Source organism: Jatropha curcas, chromosome 9 (assembly GCF_041381405.1).
Source record: "Jatropha curcas cultivar XTBG-Jc1 chromosome 9, XTBG_Jcur_1.0, whole genome shotgun sequence".
Classification (NCBI taxonomy): domain Eukaryota; kingdom Viridiplantae; phylum Streptophyta; class Magnoliopsida; order Malpighiales; family Euphorbiaceae; genus Jatropha; species Jatropha curcas.
The window spans coordinates 1,586,385-1,605,225 of record NC_143159.1 but is presented as its reverse complement, the minus strand read 5'-3'; the positions used below and the strand labels follow the sequence as shown (position 1 = coordinate 1,605,225).

The 18,841-nt window shown below is 34.0% G+C and overlaps 3 protein-coding genes across 5 annotated transcripts; 1 reads left to right on the top strand and 2 right to left on the bottom strand.

Moving 5' to 3' along the window:
• The first annotated feature begins 430 nt into the window (after window positions 1–430).
• On the top strand, window positions 431–4,657 carry LOC105633854 (Tetrapyrrole (Corrin/Porphyrin) Methylase). Of its 2 annotated transcripts, none has more exons than XR_005179084.2 (10): window positions 431–800; window positions 905–972; window positions 1,072–1,168; window positions 1,258–1,386; window positions 1,714–1,822; window positions 1,971–2,115; window positions 2,856–2,898; window positions 3,471–3,644; window positions 4,192–4,324; window positions 4,431–4,657. XR_005179084.2 is itself a non-coding variant. In XM_037641678.2 (10 exons), exons 1-9 carry the CDS (start codon window positions 606–608, stop codon window positions 4,293–4,295), a joined length of 1,068 nt encoding a protein of 355 aa, XP_037497606.1. In that variant the 5' UTR covers window positions 432–605; the 3' UTR covers window positions 4,296–4,324; window positions 4,431–4,657. The 2 variants fall into 2 exon arrangements, 1 of the variants encoding a protein (XP_037497606.1); XM_037641678.2 differs by having other exon boundaries at window positions 432–800; window positions 4,188–4,324.
• Window positions 4,658–4,804: 147 nt separating this feature from the next.
• On the bottom strand, window positions 4,805–10,035 carry CKX5 (cytokinin oxidase 5). 2 transcript variants are annotated; one of them, XR_016322547.1, is made up of 6 exons: window positions 8,938–10,035; window positions 8,274–8,401; window positions 7,662–7,937; window positions 6,866–7,128; window positions 5,915–6,656; window positions 5,573–5,709 (listed from the first exon to the last, which is right to left on the bottom strand). XR_016322547.1 is itself a non-coding variant. In XM_012216552.4 (5 exons), exons 1-5 carry the CDS (start codon window positions 9,533–9,535, stop codon window positions 5,358–5,360), a joined length of 1,617 nt encoding a protein of 538 aa, XP_012071942.1. In that variant the 5' UTR covers window positions 9,536–10,034; the 3' UTR covers window positions 4,805–5,357. The 2 variants fall into 2 exon arrangements, 1 of the variants encoding a protein (XP_012071942.1); XM_012216552.4 differs by lacking the exon at window positions 5,915–6,656 and having other exon boundaries at window positions 4,805–5,709; window positions 8,938–10,034.
• Window positions 10,036–16,038: 6,003 nt separating this feature from the next.
• On the bottom strand, window positions 16,039–18,781 carry LOC105633926 (Mannose-binding lectin superfamily protein). Its single transcript, XM_020679108.3, has 7 exons — window positions 18,641–18,781; window positions 18,346–18,561; window positions 17,729–18,202; window positions 17,415–17,642; window positions 16,927–17,295; window positions 16,601–16,819; window positions 16,039–16,510 (listed from the first exon to the last, which is right to left on the bottom strand). Exons 1-7 carry the CDS (start codon window positions 18,641–18,643, stop codon window positions 16,211–16,213), a joined length of 1,809 nt encoding a protein of 602 aa, XP_020534767.1. The 5' UTR covers window positions 18,644–18,781; the 3' UTR covers window positions 16,039–16,210.
• Window positions 18,782–18,841: the final 60 nt, after the last annotated feature.

Below are 18,841 nucleotides of genomic sequence, written 5' to 3'. Positions count from 1 at the left end.
TACTAAGGATTAACATTTAAAATTTTAAATAAAATTTATTTGTAAATGAAATTTTTTATTTTTGAAATAAATTTAGAGTTTAAAATTCATTTACTTTTATTTTTTTTAAAATACTTTTAATATAATGAATTTTAAAAAGTTAGAAAGGTGAATAATTTTAGTTTTGTAAAATCTACTTGAAATTTTCATATATTATAATTTGATTTGTTTGCGTTTAATTCAATAAATTAAATTGAATCCGTGGAATTAAAATCTTTTTTTTTTTTTCATTTTAAATATAAAAAATTTAAATATACAAATCTATTCTATAAAATTTTTTAGAATTCACGGAATTAATATGTGCAATTTTAAACATAAGAATTTAACTTTTCTGCCAAATTCTTAATAAAATGCTACATCTTTATATATTTCAAAGAGGGAAAATTTATTTACTTTCTTTCGTTGCTTTTCCCCTTTAGCCAACTGTCTGTGGAATCCCTTTCCCCTGCGCGCCTCCTTTCTCTCCTAACCAAACACAGCGTTGTTTTATCTTTGTGCGTCCCAATCCCCGCAGTCGGATTGCTCCCTCCTCCCGCTACTTATCCTAGACATTTTGGAGTTGACTAATGCTGCTACGACGGTTACCTGGGATGACGATTACAGCGGCTTTTTCATGCCGGCATCCACTTCGTATCCAAACGGACCTTGTATCCCTTAAATCAGTCTCCACTTACCCTAAAATTGCTATGCTCTCCTTCTGCTCTAGCTCTCAAATTTCTGGCGAGCTCACTGATTCAATCCTCAAAGAGTCATCAAAACGTGTAATATGATCACCTTCTTATCTTATAACCTTGGTCTAGAATTTGAGATTTTGCCTGTCACACACTTTAACCTTCATTTCTATGGAATATGACTATTCTTGCAGGGCCCTCTAAAACCTGGACTATATTTAGTAGGAACTCCAATTGGAAACCTAGAAGATATCACATTGAGGTACTTACTGAACTGAATAAATAATTTATTGTTACTTCCTCGTTTCCGCAATTGCGAATTATGTTATGAGCAAGAGAATGAACCATTTCATCAATGCAGGGCTCTCCGTGTTTTAAAATCTGCTAATGTGATACTTTCAGAAGATACAAGACATTCTGGGAAGTTACTTCAGTATTATAACATTAAAACTCCCCTCGTGAGTTTGTTGGAGCTTTCTTTTGCGCTTCCTGTCATGTTCTCTTTATGCCTTTTGATCCGTTCTGATTGTGTGCTTTAGATTTTCAGCTGAGTTATCACAAGTTCAATGAGTGTCAAAGAGAACAGACGGTGTTAAAGAGGTTGAAACAGGGTGAGATTGTGGCACTCATAAGTGATGCAGGGACACCGGCTATCAGTGATCCTGGTGCAGAATTGGTAACGACATTCTGTCTTATATGTGTTCTTTACTTTTTGTTTATTAGAGAAGCCGTTTCTTGTTCTATGCTTTAGACATTATTATCATTTTGTGGTATTGTATTAAGTTAGAAGTGCACGCTAATGTAAATTTTAGTATATAATTTATCAACTCCACTTGGATTGCATTGGATCAATATTGCTTAATCTAGAATTGTATCAGACCCAATTGTGTGAAGATCTTATTCTTAGCATGATATATGCTTAGTGTTTTGTAGTGATGGTTGTTTTAGAATATTTAGTTGTCACATGGAGCTTAACCATTGCACGTTTTGGAATTTGCTGCAGGCAAAGTTATGTGTGGATGAAAATATTCCTGTTATTCCTATTCCTGGACCTTCTGCTGCAGTAGCAGCTCTTTCTGCTTCAGGCTTGGCCACGGATGAGTTTACATTTGGTAATGTTGTTCTTTTATTCTATTTTTTTTTTATTTTTATAGTTTTGAAGCTTAATATGGTTAGAGTTTTTCATGGAGATTCATCTCTAAAGAGGCAGTCTTAGCAGCATTAAGATTACCAGGAGTGAATATTTAAACACTGCTGCAGTTGGGTTTCTTTCGAAGCATAATAAATCAAGGAGAGAGAGGCTGATGGCTTCTGCAAATGAAACGAGAACGCAAATATTCTATGTTCCCCCGCACAAACTTGCTCTGTTTCTTGAAGAGACTTCATCGCATTTTGGTGATTCAAGGTGAATGTTTTCTATTTTTGGTATCATTGACTTAATGTACTTTTCTAATGCTGATCTATGGGTTATTCTCTTGAGTCTACCAGTGCACTATATAATCGACAAACTTTTTCAGCTCTGTTTCTAGATCTAAGGGGAAATACCAGTTCTAAATGCAACACTAGAAAACTATATTGGATGTTTTTTTGCAGCCAATTCCTGTAAGACATGTGGGGTTCTGATTTTGCAAGGTTTTTATGTGCAAATACTCTCTTCTCATTGCTGACCTGTTTCAAAGGAGTTATGACGACGCACATGGAAAACTACATCCTGTGTGTTACCTTATATGTCAACCTTCAACTTTTGTGAACACTATTTAATTGTTTTTTTTCTCTCTTTCCTAATAGATAAAGATGATTTATTAAAAAAAGCAGAAGCTTGTGAATACGGGGCGTGCACAAGCAATCCAACTTTAGAATTTCAGAACTTTTAATATAAGACGTCTATGAAATGGAATAACTTAAACTCTATGGAAAGCATGTTTCATATAATAGTTAACAATGTGTTTTCACTACATGAGAACTCAATTTATGGCTCCGTGGATGGACATAGATTTCCGAATTTATGGATTACGATATCACTGGGTTCGTTCAATGATAAGTTGATAACTCTATTTTATTTCTTGCTTCTTTATTCTTTCTTGTATTAATTTATGTAGATGATTTTCAGGGCAGGTTGTGACAATTCATTTGTTTGCATTGCAGACGATGTGTCATGGCTCGGGAAATGACAAAAATGCATGAAGAGGTAGTTTTTATGTTTGTTACTAGTTACATCATTTTTTGAGCTCGTTAAATCATTATGAAGATGCCATAGAGTTGCAAAATATTTTCTTATATCTCATAATGAAAAGTTATTCCGCATATGTTATACCCTTCAAGTAGGCGTACCAAGTATTTAAAAGATTGCACTAAGCTGTACACTGAAGCAAAAGACTGAACAACAGAACTATAATAGAATATAGGAAGCTAATCATTGTATCTATAGAATAATATTTCATTGTATTGGTGGCCTTGTTAGTGAATGATCAGTCTTGTGTATTTGATTCCAAAGTCTAGGATCATATCCTATTAGTTTGGAATGATCATTGCTGCATGTGCATAAAATTGTTATGTTAGCTAAATGTTTTCAAGAATTCAATAATATGATGATCTTGATAATCAATTTTTGGAAGCACACTGATAATGTTTCTAGAACTCTAGCATATCAAATGAAATAGAAGAATAGTGCAGATAAGCTATGTTGTTTGGCACTGGTATTCCTTTATGGATAGCCTCTGAGTTCTTGTGTGCCATAGCATAACGTGCATGTTTCATCAGTTTTGGAGGGGTACTCTGGGGGAAGCAAAAGAAGTGTTTTCAGATCACCAACCAAGGGGAGAGATCACACTGCTAATTGAAGGCAAGATGAATCAGTTGATTGAAACTCCGTCTGAGAGTCAGCTTGAGCATGACTTGAGAGACCTGATATCCAATGGGCACAGTTTATCTTCGGTAATGACTTCTTTGATCAGATATTAGTTTTTATATGTTAGAATACTGATAGGAATTCTGTTTTTACTTTTATTGAACACCTAAAAGGATTGATATTGGAAACTTGTGTTAGTTTAGGCAATTTAAAATTCAATGCTGTATTAAATATAAATTGACATGAGTGAAATTCTTTTTTTTTTTTTTTTGGCGTATGTAAGTAATGTCATCCCTGTTGGTATATAATAGGGAAATGTGAACGAGGAGTATTTATGTTAATCGTCCTTGTTGTCCATTGGCATTCTCATCCGGAATCTTACAAAAGCATTGTAAAGATCTTTGATACATATGATTTCTTTCTAGATTGTGCTTTAATTAAGTTGATGATCGCTGATGAACTGCCATTATTGCCTTCAATATATATGATAGTGACATGCATCTTGGACCGTTTATAGTTGAAGTTGCAATACTTTGTTATGACTTTCTACTACCTTTCTCCCTTGATTTTACATGAAAAGTTTCGAAAGTATACAAGCTGTGATTATGAGTACATTAACGTGCATTTAGGCAGTCAAATTGGTGGCTGAAGGAACATCGGTGAAGAGAAAAACAGTATATTCATTAGCATTGAGGAAATTTGGGAAGCAAATGGAAGCAGATGATCCTTCAAATTAAATTATATCATACTCTGAGTTGGATGAAAGGTGAATTTGAGAATTTCTTGGAACTCCTCGAGTTTGTTTTACATCTATTGATTCAATTTTGTTTTCTCATGATTGTCTTGTCGACTTATGCAACTTACTTGAACAGAAGGCAATGTGCAAAATTTTCCTCCACTGTTGCTTCAGGAGTTAGTCGATGCAATTCTTGTATGCCATGAAAGACTAGAGATAAGAGACTGTAAGGAGAAATGAGGATCAGACAGGCAACAAAAGCAGCAAGAGAAATAGCATGTAAAAGACGCAATAGATTGAATGCACAATGTGATGTTTTGGATTTGTCTTTAATAGTGATTTCTGGGTCGTGCTCTTTTTTGATAGGTGCAACACTAGTTTAATTTTGCGTATGAACAAAATTTTGACTAACCGCCAAATTTATGAATGGACTTGACCTCTGAACATAGGACCCAATGTCTGGAGTCTAGACTAAATGTTTAACCTTAAAAGTAGCAGTTGGAGGGCACATTTACAAGGAGATTTTAATACTACTGGTTATAAAAATATCTTAAAATTACAAAATAATATTTCAGTGTAACAAAATTACATGGTTGTTAAGAAGTAGCTATTAAAGCTAACTAATAGGGTTAAAAACAGTAAACCAGCAAAGCTAGGTGGTTGGAACTGGAACCATTGTAGTGGACTGGCGAGCTGTGTATGTAAGTTCCAGACAAACGGTCGGGATCACGGGATGGGATGGGATGTGCTGCATTCAACAACATGACATGTGCTCTCCATCATCTCTGGACCCACCCCTCTTTCTATCCTCTACCGTACAATTTTTAATTGCACCAATCTAAATAACGACCAACTCCAGAAGGCCAAAAACCCATCCCCTTTGTTTTTTTATCTCTTCTAATAAATCAATCCACAATAATAATAACAATATTATTACTTAAGAACAGAAACTATTTCTCGGATTCCCATTTTACTATTATGTACAAGAATATTCTTCCTAAGTCAGTATACTACTGTGTGGTGTGGTGTACTGTAAGCGAAAAATATGTATATGTGCGTGTCATCACCACGTGGCCACCGTATTAGGAGAAGTAGAAGGAGAAGCGAATGAGGGCATGAAAATACGTTGGCCGGTTGCTAAAATGCGCCGGGGGTCAAATTCCATCTTGTTGCGGTAAAACTGGGACCACTTATCTCCAAAGTGGTCCACCCAATCCTTCTCCGTAGTGTAGTGAGGTAAATACTGTTTGACGTTGATCCCTGCATCATCACAGAATCTGAGAATCTGACGGTTCTGATTGCTGAGGTAGTCCAAAGTCTGGGTGTCCTCCCCATTGTCGAGAGCTGATCTTAGTAACGCCACTAAATAAAACACGTCCTCATCTGGTGTAACCACGGAGGTCCTTTGGTCCCATCTGCACAAGATCAAGAAATAAGATAGGTGATAAACAGTAATACTACTACTTTCGAGCTTTTTTTTTATTATTTTTTTTATTTTTTAAATGCAATATGTGGTATTGACATCTGAGATTAACTAATCAATCCTCCTTTAATCGATTCGATTCAAAAGGAAACAAGGGGTCGTTACCTGTAGTAACGGCAATGTTTTCTAGAACTAACCTTAAGAAACAGGATATGAATACGATCCCAATCAGAGGGGCCACGGAGAAGATCTCCTGACATGAGAATCTTCCCACTTGTTCCATCATTACCGTCGATTTGTTGGGTTCCAGTCAACCAAGGAGAATAGTGTTTCTCAATCCTAGCAGGCTCTTTTTATTACATAAAAATTAATATAATATCCATATTCATTGGACTCTTTAGCATGTGGGCCACGTGTGCAACCAGCTACGTGTCGCTCTTTCATCCTAGGACCACCATAGTGATGATAAATCGAATTATATATATATTTTTCGAATCTGTCCTCCATTACTTACTTACCCCTTCTGCTTGTGCTCATTTTATTTTTTCTCCTTTTGTTAATTTGATGGCCAAGCGTTTGGGCAAGTGTCCATCTATCATCATCATGATCGAGCTGTTCAATCTCCTAGAAGCTCCTTCAACATGCAAAAATATGAAAAATGGAAGGCCAAGGCCATATATATATATATATATATATATATATATATATAACTCTTCCTTTTTGTTAAAAATTTAATTTGAATGTGGCCATTCGTCCATGGCTATGGTAAAGCCGACAGTCATCATCGTCATCATCATCTAAGGAAGGAGAAGCCAATACAAACCACATGTATGAAGAAGTACCATTTTATCTTCTTGATTGCTATCCAAACCCTACTGTCCTGCTCCCTCTAACGCCATGATAATTTGTTTACGAATTAAATTGTTTCTTGAAGGAAACCTAATCATTAAACAAATTATATCTGATTATTTCTTTTATCTTACAATTATTGGAGACTCTTTACATGTTTCGGTTCCAAGAGTGTGACCACAAAATTGCGACAGCTGAGATTTGTATATATATATATATGACGACTTTATAATATAAAGTTGCATGTTGCATGCACTAATGGTAGTTGCTACTATAATAATAATAAATAATAAACTTACTTGTTTCTGTTCATGGGGTAAATGAGAATTGGGCCACTTGTTTTATTTCCCAAAATGCCCTTGAAGACTCCATTATCAAAATCAGCGATTCTTGATTTGGGGACAAATAGGTTGAGCCAAGGGTGTGGTACGTCCCATAAACCCTTAGACCTCAGCTTCAATTCCGCCTTATGAACTCTGTCCAAGAAATCCACATAAGGCAAATCTGTCGTGAACACTGATGACGGGATAAAATTCAGCTTCTTTAACAATGATTCTACTTCCTGCATAAATTAAACATTAATTAATATGTTATGATTGGAATATTACAATCAAAGTACACACCCAAAAAAAAAAAAAAAAAGCTGCTATAAGACAGTTGCTTTTGTCAGGATAAGTTTGATTCCAATCAGTTTTTATTAATCATTTTAATTTAATTAAATCAATTAGAGGAGAATAATATTGGGTGGGTTTGGTCGGCCTAGATTTAGTTTTATTTTAATACTAATAGAAAATAGAAAAGCAGTGTTCAACCTTAGGTTGAAGTAAGGCCCATAGATTATACAAGATCTTCCATTATTTTCTTGCATATGTCTTGAAGCATTTCAATTAATAATACTAGGTTCTTTAGGTTTAAAATATCTACTTAGTGTTTAACCTCAATCATGTGATCTAGGAATATTAAACTATAATATATACATGTGTTTGGATATGCGCAACAATACATAAATAGCAGAAGGTTCTAATTTTTTTGTTATTAGCACACATTAAATTTCAAACTACTTAAAACCCAATTAGGATAATGTTATATAATTACCTGGTCAATGTTGTCGAGTGTAGAATCATCGTAGTTCTTGGTGATCTCCAAGCAGTAAAGAACGCCTCCATTAGCATCAATAGAAGAAATTTTAACAGGATTGCGAGGGGAGAAGAAAGAGGACCTCCAGTTATTAATGAGACCTTCATCCACAATAACAAAACCCTCAACATAATCGAATTTTTGGGTAGATGGGTTTCCGTAGAGGGAAATGAGATACTCTTGGTCAGTGGTAAAAGACGAAAAGCTAGAGTAGAGTACTCTGATCCACCTCACCTAAAAAGATAATAAAATAAAAACAGAAGAAGACTACGTTAGATGGCATAAGGAGACGTCAACAACATTGCCAGCTTTAGAACAGCCGTTTGAATGAGTTAAAAAAGTTCTTATGGAATGGACCCAATAACCAAACCAAACCAAACCAAGCCATTCACGGTTCACCCATCATATAAATAACCTTATATGTCCCACCAACCAACAATTATGAAACCCTTTTTCCTCCTATGTATACTAGTAATATTTTTATATAGCTTACTTGACCTTGTCACTAGATTAAAGCATTAAATTATTAATTTGTTGGTACAAATGTTAGAGAGAAAGACAGAGAAGTACCCTTTGAGGTGCTGGTCCAAGAGCAATTCTGGCTCTAGTGATAATACCAAATTGGCCCAGACCACCAAGAACGGCATGAAACAGCTCTGAGTTTTGTTCTTGTGAGCATGTCAAGATCTCACCTTTGCCTGACATCAACAACTAGCTGGTGAGTTCTTTGTAATAGGATTAATAGTTATGGAAACTTTATACATCAAATTAAGAAACTCTGTGAATATTTTTTTAACTTTTTGCTAGAAATTGGAAACAGTTTCAATTAAATAGTATCAGAAAATGAAAAAGAATATACACATTAAGGAATAAACTGAATAATCATATATACCAGCAGGATTCTTGAGTAATAACTTGAAAAGGAAAAATGAAAAGGGAAATAGTAATCAAGAAGAGCCCCCCCCTTTGTGGCTCATGCTAAGACAAAAACTGTCTTATCATCCCATGTCAACAGAATCCCTCGTCTAGTTGAAAGTTTAACAACTTGAACAAAATCCATACAATGTAAAACAGTATAACATATTAAAAGAATACTAAAAATACAAAAACACCAAGAAAATCTAAGGTAGCCAAAGAATTAAATAATGACAAGATGATTATAAAAGCATTCCAGATTTAAAATTAATTAATGATCAATAATAATGAAAAGCCATGCAAAGAATTGAAATTAGACCTGTAACGACGTCAAGTTCATGAACATTGCTAATTTGAGGCCCGTGATTGAAAGCTTGCCCGCTTATCCCTGCATTTGATAAGGTACCACCTACTGAAAGGTACAAGTAATCGGTCCACGATTTTGGTGCTAGTCCATATTCTAGTGTGCTCCTTAACACATCTATCCAAAGTTCTCCTCCCCACACGTCTACATGCATCTCCTTCGCAGAAACCTGAGGTGGATCCGGTTTCCCCCGGCCGAGCTGGCTTCTTCTGGCGCTGCTCATCTCAACCACTACTCCATTACTTGTTTGTGCCTGCCCGTTTATAGAATGCCCATGACCCCTGGCAGACACTGTAAAACCACGAGCCGAATTATAAGCAGCGCGAACAAGCCGCGCTATGTCTTCAGCGGAAGCTGGGTGCAATACCGCCATCGGCTCGGCTCTGCTAAGCAAACCGAAATCAAGAGAAGCGATTTCCACGTCAGACGGATCAACACTGAGTTGACCGTCTACACCAAGCCGGAGAAGCTCCGCGGGGTCCAAGGTCAACCCTACGGTTACAATCAACCGACAGATAGCAAAAGTCAAAAGAAGCTTATTAGTAGCCGCCATTCTATTGATCTCTTTTCTAATTCTACTTGCTGAGTGTTTTTTTTATAGAAAAACGAAAGAAGAAGCAGTGAAGAATAAGAAAAATGCGCACACCGGCGGAGAGAAGAGGTAGGCGGTGGAGTTGGTAATTGGAATACAGAGCAATAAGAAGAAGGAGAAAGAGAAGAAAATCCTGTGGGATTTTAACGTAAGGGGGATAGCGCTTTAAAGATTTGGTACGCCTAGGCTAGGCATGAGCATGCACAGAGTCACAGATTCGGTTCTGCTCCTTGTTGGCCTTTATTTTTTTTCACGTTGCAGTTGCACATATAACGTATGCGAAGAGAGAAAGAGGATATTAAAGAAACGGAAGATTATGAGGAAAAATCAACAAAGAGTAGCAGTAGAATTACATGTTTAGATAAGAAAGAAAAAAGGAAAAAGAAAAGAAAATGAAGATTGCAAGTGAGTCTGACAAATGTGTAGTGTTGCGGGGGCTTTGGTGTCTAGCATATAATATACAGGTTCGCAATTTATAGGACAAAACGAGTGAGGGAAGGCCGAAGGGGTGAAGCAGGTGAACACGTGGAGATCACGTGCGTAGTGTGAGTGGAGACACGTGTGGGAGAAGAGGGATGAAAGGGCAAAAGTAGGGTCATCTTTTTTGGTGTTTGGGTTTCTATGGGGCCCACTTATAGATACGGAAGATCTGCGTGGGGACGTGAGCAAGGGTAACTTCACGTGGGTGCAGAGACTGGACGATGTTGTTGTATGCAGCCAATAAAAAGATTCTCAAACTCTATCTAATCTCTTTCCTTCTTTCTAATGTTTACGTTCATACTTCTTGCTGTATTTTGAAACTCCAACCAAAATCAAAATAATAAGCCGTTGAACAATTCATACAAGTATAAAAAAATATTTTATATTTCAAATTTTATAAATAAAATCAACTTAAATTTATCTATCAACGGTGGCTATCAATTTGTGATATGTATCAATTGGAATTGCCAAGTTGGCATTTTATAACAGAAATATTAATGGACCGGTTTTACATACAATTTAAAATTTATACTACGTATAAAAGCGAGAATAGAAATAAAATAATAATGGGATTTCCAAAAATCAAGTTAGGTTTCAGCGAACCAAATTGTAAAGACAATAGAAAAAACAGGATGATTACGATAGGTGTTCAAAAGGAGTAGATTTGAAGAAGAAGAAGAAGCATGTAGGGCCAACAATGTTAGACCTAGCGAAGGTTGATTAATTGTGGTTCGACATTGACCTAGCTACAGGATGCCATTGATGTGAACACCTGGATTTTTAATTTTAACTTTATAGGAAACAAACCCACGTTTTATTTTCAGCTTGTATGCTTAATTAATTTTACGCCATTTATCAACAGTTGAAATCAGAAAAATGTTGTCTGGTTCAGTGCAACTTGGATCCAAACTCTTGGAAGATCATTAGTCAAGTCAATAACATCAATGAGAAAAATGTTTCGTTTTATTGATTAATCATGTCGTTTTGCTCTTATATATGACAAATAAATATTATTTCAACTTTTATCTAACTTTGTGGTGTCTTCTTGCTAGTTAACCAGGATGATGTTTAAAATACATTGCATGTTTAATGATAATAAAAATACATATCTTGGCAAGAGGATCGATCCCCTTCCAACATTCGAACGTGTATGTCTCCAAATTAATTACCCAATTTTTTTAAAAAAATATATTATCATTATTTTTTTTAATGATTGAGATAATTCAATTTTTGTAATTATTATATAAAGTAAAATATTATTGAATTTAACATAAAAATTTTATCCTTTGGTGGTTTTAGTACAACTATAAAATGGGACCACTAGTCAACAAAAAATAATATATTGTTAAGAGCCCACCAGATTAATTAGTGGTTTTAATAAAATAATAATAATTATTCAGTAAAAATATTTTTTCATCAAAACACACGTATGATCCAGTGGTTTTTAACAAACTAACACTTATCATTTAATATCATCTCTTCGTGTCAGGACAAGTATTAGATCAGTTTTGAAATTATATTAGATTAGAAAATAGTTTTACAGATAGTGTTATTTTTGTCAAAAGCCCATCACAAATAGGATATATAAACTTATATTTATAATATATTGAACTTCTAAAAGTGTATGGCTTCCTATATTAAATATTAAATCTTTTTTGAAGAACCAAAAAAATTATTGCTTTCTTAAAAGGGAAGAGCTGTTATGGTAATTGCAGACCTACTTATGTGCTGTATACCCTAATATTGTTAATTCTCTATTTCAGCTTAATTTTGAACAAACTTAGAAATATTTTTCATTTGGGTGTTGTGGATTGCTTTTCATTATAATGCTTTATTTTAATTTATTTTATTCGTAATTAAACAGAAGAAGAATATTAAATAAAGTTGTTAACAAAATCTATTGGTCATTACTGCCAAAGTTGACTAGGACACTTTTCTTATTTTAAAATACAAAGGTTGGTTTTTTTATTTTTATTTCAGAAACCTCCTTTTTTTAACTATAAAAACAGATCATAACGTTCTTTTAGAGAGATTGGATTCTTATATATATATATATATATATATATATATATATAAACTGCTTATAATGAATTAAATTAAATATATATGTTCCTTGAGATTGAAGGACAACAGTGCAGGTACTACTATCATCAATTTATTTATTCCTTTTAAATTATTTATTGGCTGCACTAGAATATAACATTCTTTTTTGGTAACTGGGAAATATGATAGTACCCAATTAATTCTTTAATTGCGGGACAATCATTTCAATATTATAACTACTCTTCAACATCAAAATCCATATGTACTATATATATATATATATATATATATGAAATTAATTAAAGAAATATATATATTCAAATAATAGCACATCGATTTCTGACAAGTGGACAGCAGTTGCTGGCAATTATTATGAAATTAAGGATTCAATCAAGTAAAGTCTATATGGATAGAGTTAGACATAAAAATGTGATGAAAGAAAATTTCATGAATTGCATGCTCATGTCATGTGAATATGGGTACATTTTTGGTACAGAAATGATGAGTGATGACCCACCAAGTGGATGGATGCATCAAGCATCTTCCACCAGCCAACTGTACTGCAAATTAACCAGAAACAAGGCAAATAAAAGCTCTTACTATAATATTTAATGATTTAGTTCATGGCTTGGGTGACAAAAGAACGAGCCTATTTATATTTATATATATTAATCTGTCATACCATATTGACCAAAACTATGGATATCGGGAAGAGCAACCATGAATGAATTTTGGGTGTCGCAGCAATATTTTATTATTACAATCTTCCTTTAGAACTTGATTTTGAATATGGCAAAGTCAAATATAGTTTGGCATATGATTTTGTTTTTAATAATAAATGTTTTAAATGGTAGAAATAATTGAAAGGAGTAGGTTTGGTGATTTAGTTATGGGTTTCTGGGTTAGTTAAATTTTCACTAAATGTTGATAAATTAAACAAATTAAAGATAGCAGAAACTGTGGTTTTGGTCGGTTCTTTTCTCTTTACACCTAATATCCAAAGAGGGAATCCTTCTTCTTCATCCCCAATGTTGGTATCTTTCTTGTGAAAAATCTTTTGTGTATCTCTTTCCATTATCAAAACATAATCTTGTCTTGCTTTTGAGTTCCTCAAACTCATCTTTTTTTCTTCTTTTCTTTTACTACGAAAGTTGTGTCTTTCTTTCTTCTTCTCTCTCTCTCACTCTCTCTCCTTGTCAAGGAGCAGAGCAATAGGAAGTAGGGACCTACACAACTGTCACTTTCTGGACAAAGAACTTAACAGAGCAAGAGAGAATCGGCCTCTTTTTTCTGCCTGACATCAATTATTCTTTAGGTTAGATTCTTCTTCTTCTTCTTCCTTTCTTTTCTTTCTTTCTTTCTTTCCCCAGTTTTCTAACGGTAGGTTTTATCGTCACAAATTTTGACTTTAAAAAACCCTAATCACTTAACCAATTCAATTGGCTTTAGAAAAAGGAGTGCACGCAAGTTGCTTTCTTGCTTTCCATATATATTTACAGCTCAATCCCAATTGTTAATATTATCATTTTAGTTTCTACATGCAATAGCCAATGGCATATGCATGCATATGTTTTGCATTTTCCAATGCCATCTTTCTTCTATTAACACAATATGCAAAAAGAGATTCGAATTAATTGGAAGTATCTCCCTTTTCATTTTATTAAAAGTTTTCTTGTTTAATTGGTAAAATTAATTAGCTTGGTTTAAATATAACAGATAAATAAAAAATAAAAAACTTATCAATAATAGCGTGTAACGTTAATCTTCATTTTTATCGTTAGAAGCACGTTAAATTACCTAAATATCACTCGTTACTCGAACATGAAATAAATAATAATAATAATAATAATTGTACTCTAGGTGTATTATAGCCAGTGGAAGAGGAAGAAAAAAACTTTCCCTGAATGCCATTTTTAGCCTGAGCAAAAACCTGATGGGTGTACATGCTATGTACATGTGTGTTATAATAGCTAGCATAAGAGGAAGAAAGAAAGCATAAGAGGAAGAAAGAAATTAATGAAAAGAAAAATAGACAAACAAAAGAAAAGAGAAGATCAAACCAGCTTAACCTAATTATGTCAAAATATTATCTAAAGACTCCCATCATCAAGGTTTGTGGGCCACCCACTCGAGCAGCCATTGACACCAAAGTCTTAATTTATGCGTGTTGCAATTAATTTTCCATACCCATAGATATATTATAATTCATATATATTTAGTAATTAGATGCAGGTGGAATTTGGAAAGTGTGGAAATAAAGAAAATTTTGAAGCTTCCGTGTTCCATTTTCTTTGAGATTTGGTATGATATATCTTTTTAATTTGGAATTTGTCATTCATAATTCAATTCAACCCTAATCAAGATTTCTTTATTAGGTTATCAAGAAAATTTAGATAGGAAGAGATTATTTATTAGGTTGACGAAGAAAATTTGTCATTCATATATCTTTTTCTAAGGGCTTGTTTAATTAAATAAAATAAAAATTATTCGTAATTTTAGTTTAAATGCAGTTAATTTTTGTTTGTTTTATTGCATAATCATGGTGGACATGTCGTAAACATGTCCTTCTATAAAACAAAAGAAACCCTAATAATACATATGAATAGGAGAGATTAATTAGAATGTGGTATGTTGCATGCAATTGGCAGGGGGCAAAGGAATAAAATCTAATCCAAAAATCTCGGTCCATTATTAAGGAGAGGACATTATTAATTATCATATATAATTAATGTAGGATTATGGGTCCCATGACATGCATTTAATTTTGTGTATGATCCTTAATTAATTATAATCCCTCGCTAATTTACATCTTTGCTCTCTCTTTCTCTCTCTCTCTCTCTCTCTCTCTATATATATATATATATTTACATATATATCCCATGGAATATAAGCATCGATCTACCATAATTATTGACATTTGATTATATATATATATAAGCTAGGTAGACCTCACATTATCTATAATTATAATATAAAACAATTGTCAATTTCTTTCATGTTAAATAATTCTGGCAACTTCTTATGAAGCGGACCTCACACACTTCGATCTCATTATATTATCACTACCAACAAAATTTTCATTTGGATAATGTGTGTGTATATATATAATTTAAATTGTGAAATATTTTATTTTTATTTTTCCAATTTGCTTAAATATTTTGACGCTGAAATGTATGATATTTTTAATAAATAATCCAAGAATACATTTAGAGCGTTATATATATAATCATTTAAAAATATGTAAGGTTGGATAAAAATATACAATCCCAATACTCTATATAGTTCAAATTATCATTTTTAGTTGTATGTTTCTTAGTAGTTATGATTCTAGATTAAAGCATTTCTGTGTCTTTTAAAATAAAGTTGATGGGAGATATAAATCATTTTTGCTAATCCAACGTCATGTATGTGTATGAATGATGAATGGATTCCAGGCTTTTTGAGCTAGAGATTGCAGGTGGGCTGGGGGTGATGATGGAGCACATAAATATGGGAAGCATCAGTTCAAAATTGCACAATAATAATAATTTAATTTGAAAGGTTGTATGGCTTTATTTAGACGCCTAATTGGGTTGTTCATATATAATTATAGCCACCCAATTATTTTATTTCATGTCTCAATCTAATGCAAGTGTTACACATACATATATAGTAGTCTAACCCTAGCTTCTACTAATTCTTTATTGCTTATTCAATTGAAAGCTCTTTTTTTTTTTTTTTTTTTTTTTTTTTTTTTTTTTTTATCTCCTACTCAAACTAACTCTTCGCCTGATAATAACAGCTACTTTTAGATTCCTTATACATAGTTAATTTTGATATAGAAATATAATGTAATCTTTGAAAAATAAAATATTTTTAACATAGATAATTTATATACATAGATATGCCCTTCCCTTTCAACAAAAGAAAGAATTAAGCATTTTCTTCACAAACATAATATATATATTCAATAAAAATTTCAATTTATTATTCCAATAAATATCATAGAATTTTCATATATTGATTTACAATATAAAAATTCTCATGAAGCATCGGAGATATTGTTATTGAAAGACATACAACCCTTTTATACATAAACTCTGGCTCATGCTCATGAATTTAGTATTTTTTTTATCAACTGAAAATCTTGAAGAGAGATGATCTTGTTGAGGTTTTGGTATTTCCTAGCCAATGCTGCATGTGGACACCAATGGCATCTAAATAAGCCGAAGACCTTCCATGCAAACCGACCACCTTACCTTCTGTTGTAGTTGAAGTGAAAAATGTACCAATTTCTTCGCCAAATGGACCATATTGTCCTCTACTGGTGTAAAATGTAATTGATTTAACAACTGTTGGCCTCTCATCTCTACTCAGAGGACCATAGTATCCTGATATTCGTATCAGTACTTCATGTGGGTATTCCAATTTCACCTGAAGAATTTATTAATATAAGTAACTTGAAAAATAATAATCATTTTTTTTTGTTAATTATATCATAATGAAATTTTTTAACTTTCCTACCCTATTAGTCGCAGTTCCTCCATTGCCTCCATGTTTCACAGACCAAAGAGATTGTCCATTTCGATCATACTCTATTTGTATTGAACAAATAGCTTCAGCTCTAGTTATGAATATCTGCTTGATCCCAGAAAATACTCCATCATCCCATGCCCTGCCTCCATCTCCACCCCAAGGACCTGGGCCGCAAGGAGCAGGCTCTTTTACCACAGCACAAGCAACCTGAAGAGAGAATTTAACAAACGACTCAAATGCCCATATTGTATACACTATAATTCATTTCCTTGAAAGGAATGGGATACTATGTATCAGTAGTATCAATGTCTCACCTCTTCTATTGGTCCTCGTTTGGCTACAACTAGCTTATTAGACCAAGGAGAATTATCAATCTCAGCGACATCTTTTTTAGTTTGAATAATTGCATCAGAAAGATAATGCTTAGCAGGATTCACTTTTCCTTCCATCACATGAAAACCAATAGCGTCTAGGAAAAGACCCTCCTTCCCATGAAATCCAACAATCTTTCCTTCATTGGGTTTGCTGGAGAAAGAGGGACCTTGTTCTTCTCCAAATGGCCCATGTTTCCCCTTTGTTGTGTAGAAAGTAAGCGACTTGATAATGTTAGGGCCCATGAACATCAAGGGAACGTATGTTCCTGATATGTGTGTCAGTATTTCATATGGATAATCAAAAATTATCTGCAGAAAGTGGAACAAAAGAATGAAAAATTCAAGTTAAAAACATTGTCTTTTTTGAAAAAAGGAACTAAATATATGATTTTTAAGTACAAGAATTCTTCGCACTCAATTTGATTCACCTTGTCAGTTTTAAATCCTCCAGTCCCTCCATGTTTGCTTCCCCAGACAGCTTGTCCATCACGATCATATTGAACTCTGATAGATACAACACCAATACTGCGTGACAGGTAAATTTGCCTAATTCCTGTGTAGGTTCCATCGTCGAAAATAGAACCACCAGTACCACCCCAGGGTCCATAAGTTATCAGGCCTTCAGCTTTTGGAGGCAAACTTTTAATCCTAGGTGTCTGAATTGAAACTTGTTGCCGAAGTCAATCATATATTTTTATGTTAAAAAAAATGATAATCAACCATAATAATGGAGAAATCTCACCTTAATACTAGCTCCTGAATCACTGTCTCCTGAATCACTGGACTCGCGATAAATCTGTCTGGAAGGTTTGGTCTGTAGAGGGTTGCCGTGTTCCTCCTTTTGCCTCACAGCAACAACTATATCATAACTGTTGCCTGCAGTTCCTTGTATCACAGAGTAGCCAATATTTTCAGTCCCAGTATTGACAAAACTCTTAGCCTGGACAAGCGCTTTGGAGGTCTTCTGTTGCTGAACAGGCTTTAAATATATACCAATTGCATCAAGAAACCAGCCACTCTTGCCATGGAACCCCACAATCCTGCCTCCAGTCATGGGAAAACAAAAGTACGTTCCTTGCTCAACACCAAATGGTCCATATGTTCTTTTATTGCTTTGGAAAGTAAGTGAAAGAACAAACACAGATCCCCATTCATTTAAGCTACCATAGTATCCGTGGACTGAAGTCAGGTACTCATCTGGGTAATCAAGCTTCACCTGCAAAACAAGAATTGTATCATGAATATTTGGCATCAAGCAGGAAAGAAATCTAATCAGGCTCTTTAACTGACTTCAGCATTCACATTTAATTCTCATTCATTTGATTCTACAAGAAAAAGATGAGCAATTATTTGACTAACCTTGTCTACTCTGCTACCTCCATTTCCACCATGTTTCTCTGACCAAATTGAGGTTCCTTTTTCATCATACTCAATCTGGATAGAGTCAATACCTGAACCATGAGCTATCACCAATTGTCTAACCGCGGAGAACACTCCATCGTCCCACCGAAATCCATCCTGACCACCCCAAGGCCCCATGGCAATGGGTTTCTTCTCACCTTCCTCAAAGCTTTGCTGCAATATCAACAAAGTGATTAGTGAAGTAAAACAACATCTAACAAAATGAGTATTTTGAAACTATAAGAAGTGTTACCATTTTTAGATGCAGATCAGAGACTTAGATTGGAATGCAGGAAGGGGATTTGGTGTAGCACAGAATTGCAGGGATGACAAGACTGGAATTTATTGAGTGGAAGTTTGTATAAAATAGCTGTCTAACTTTGAAGAAGAAGCAAATTCGCCATTCCACTAAGAAGGAAAAAGATTGAAGAGAAAAGAACCTAATCCCATAAAG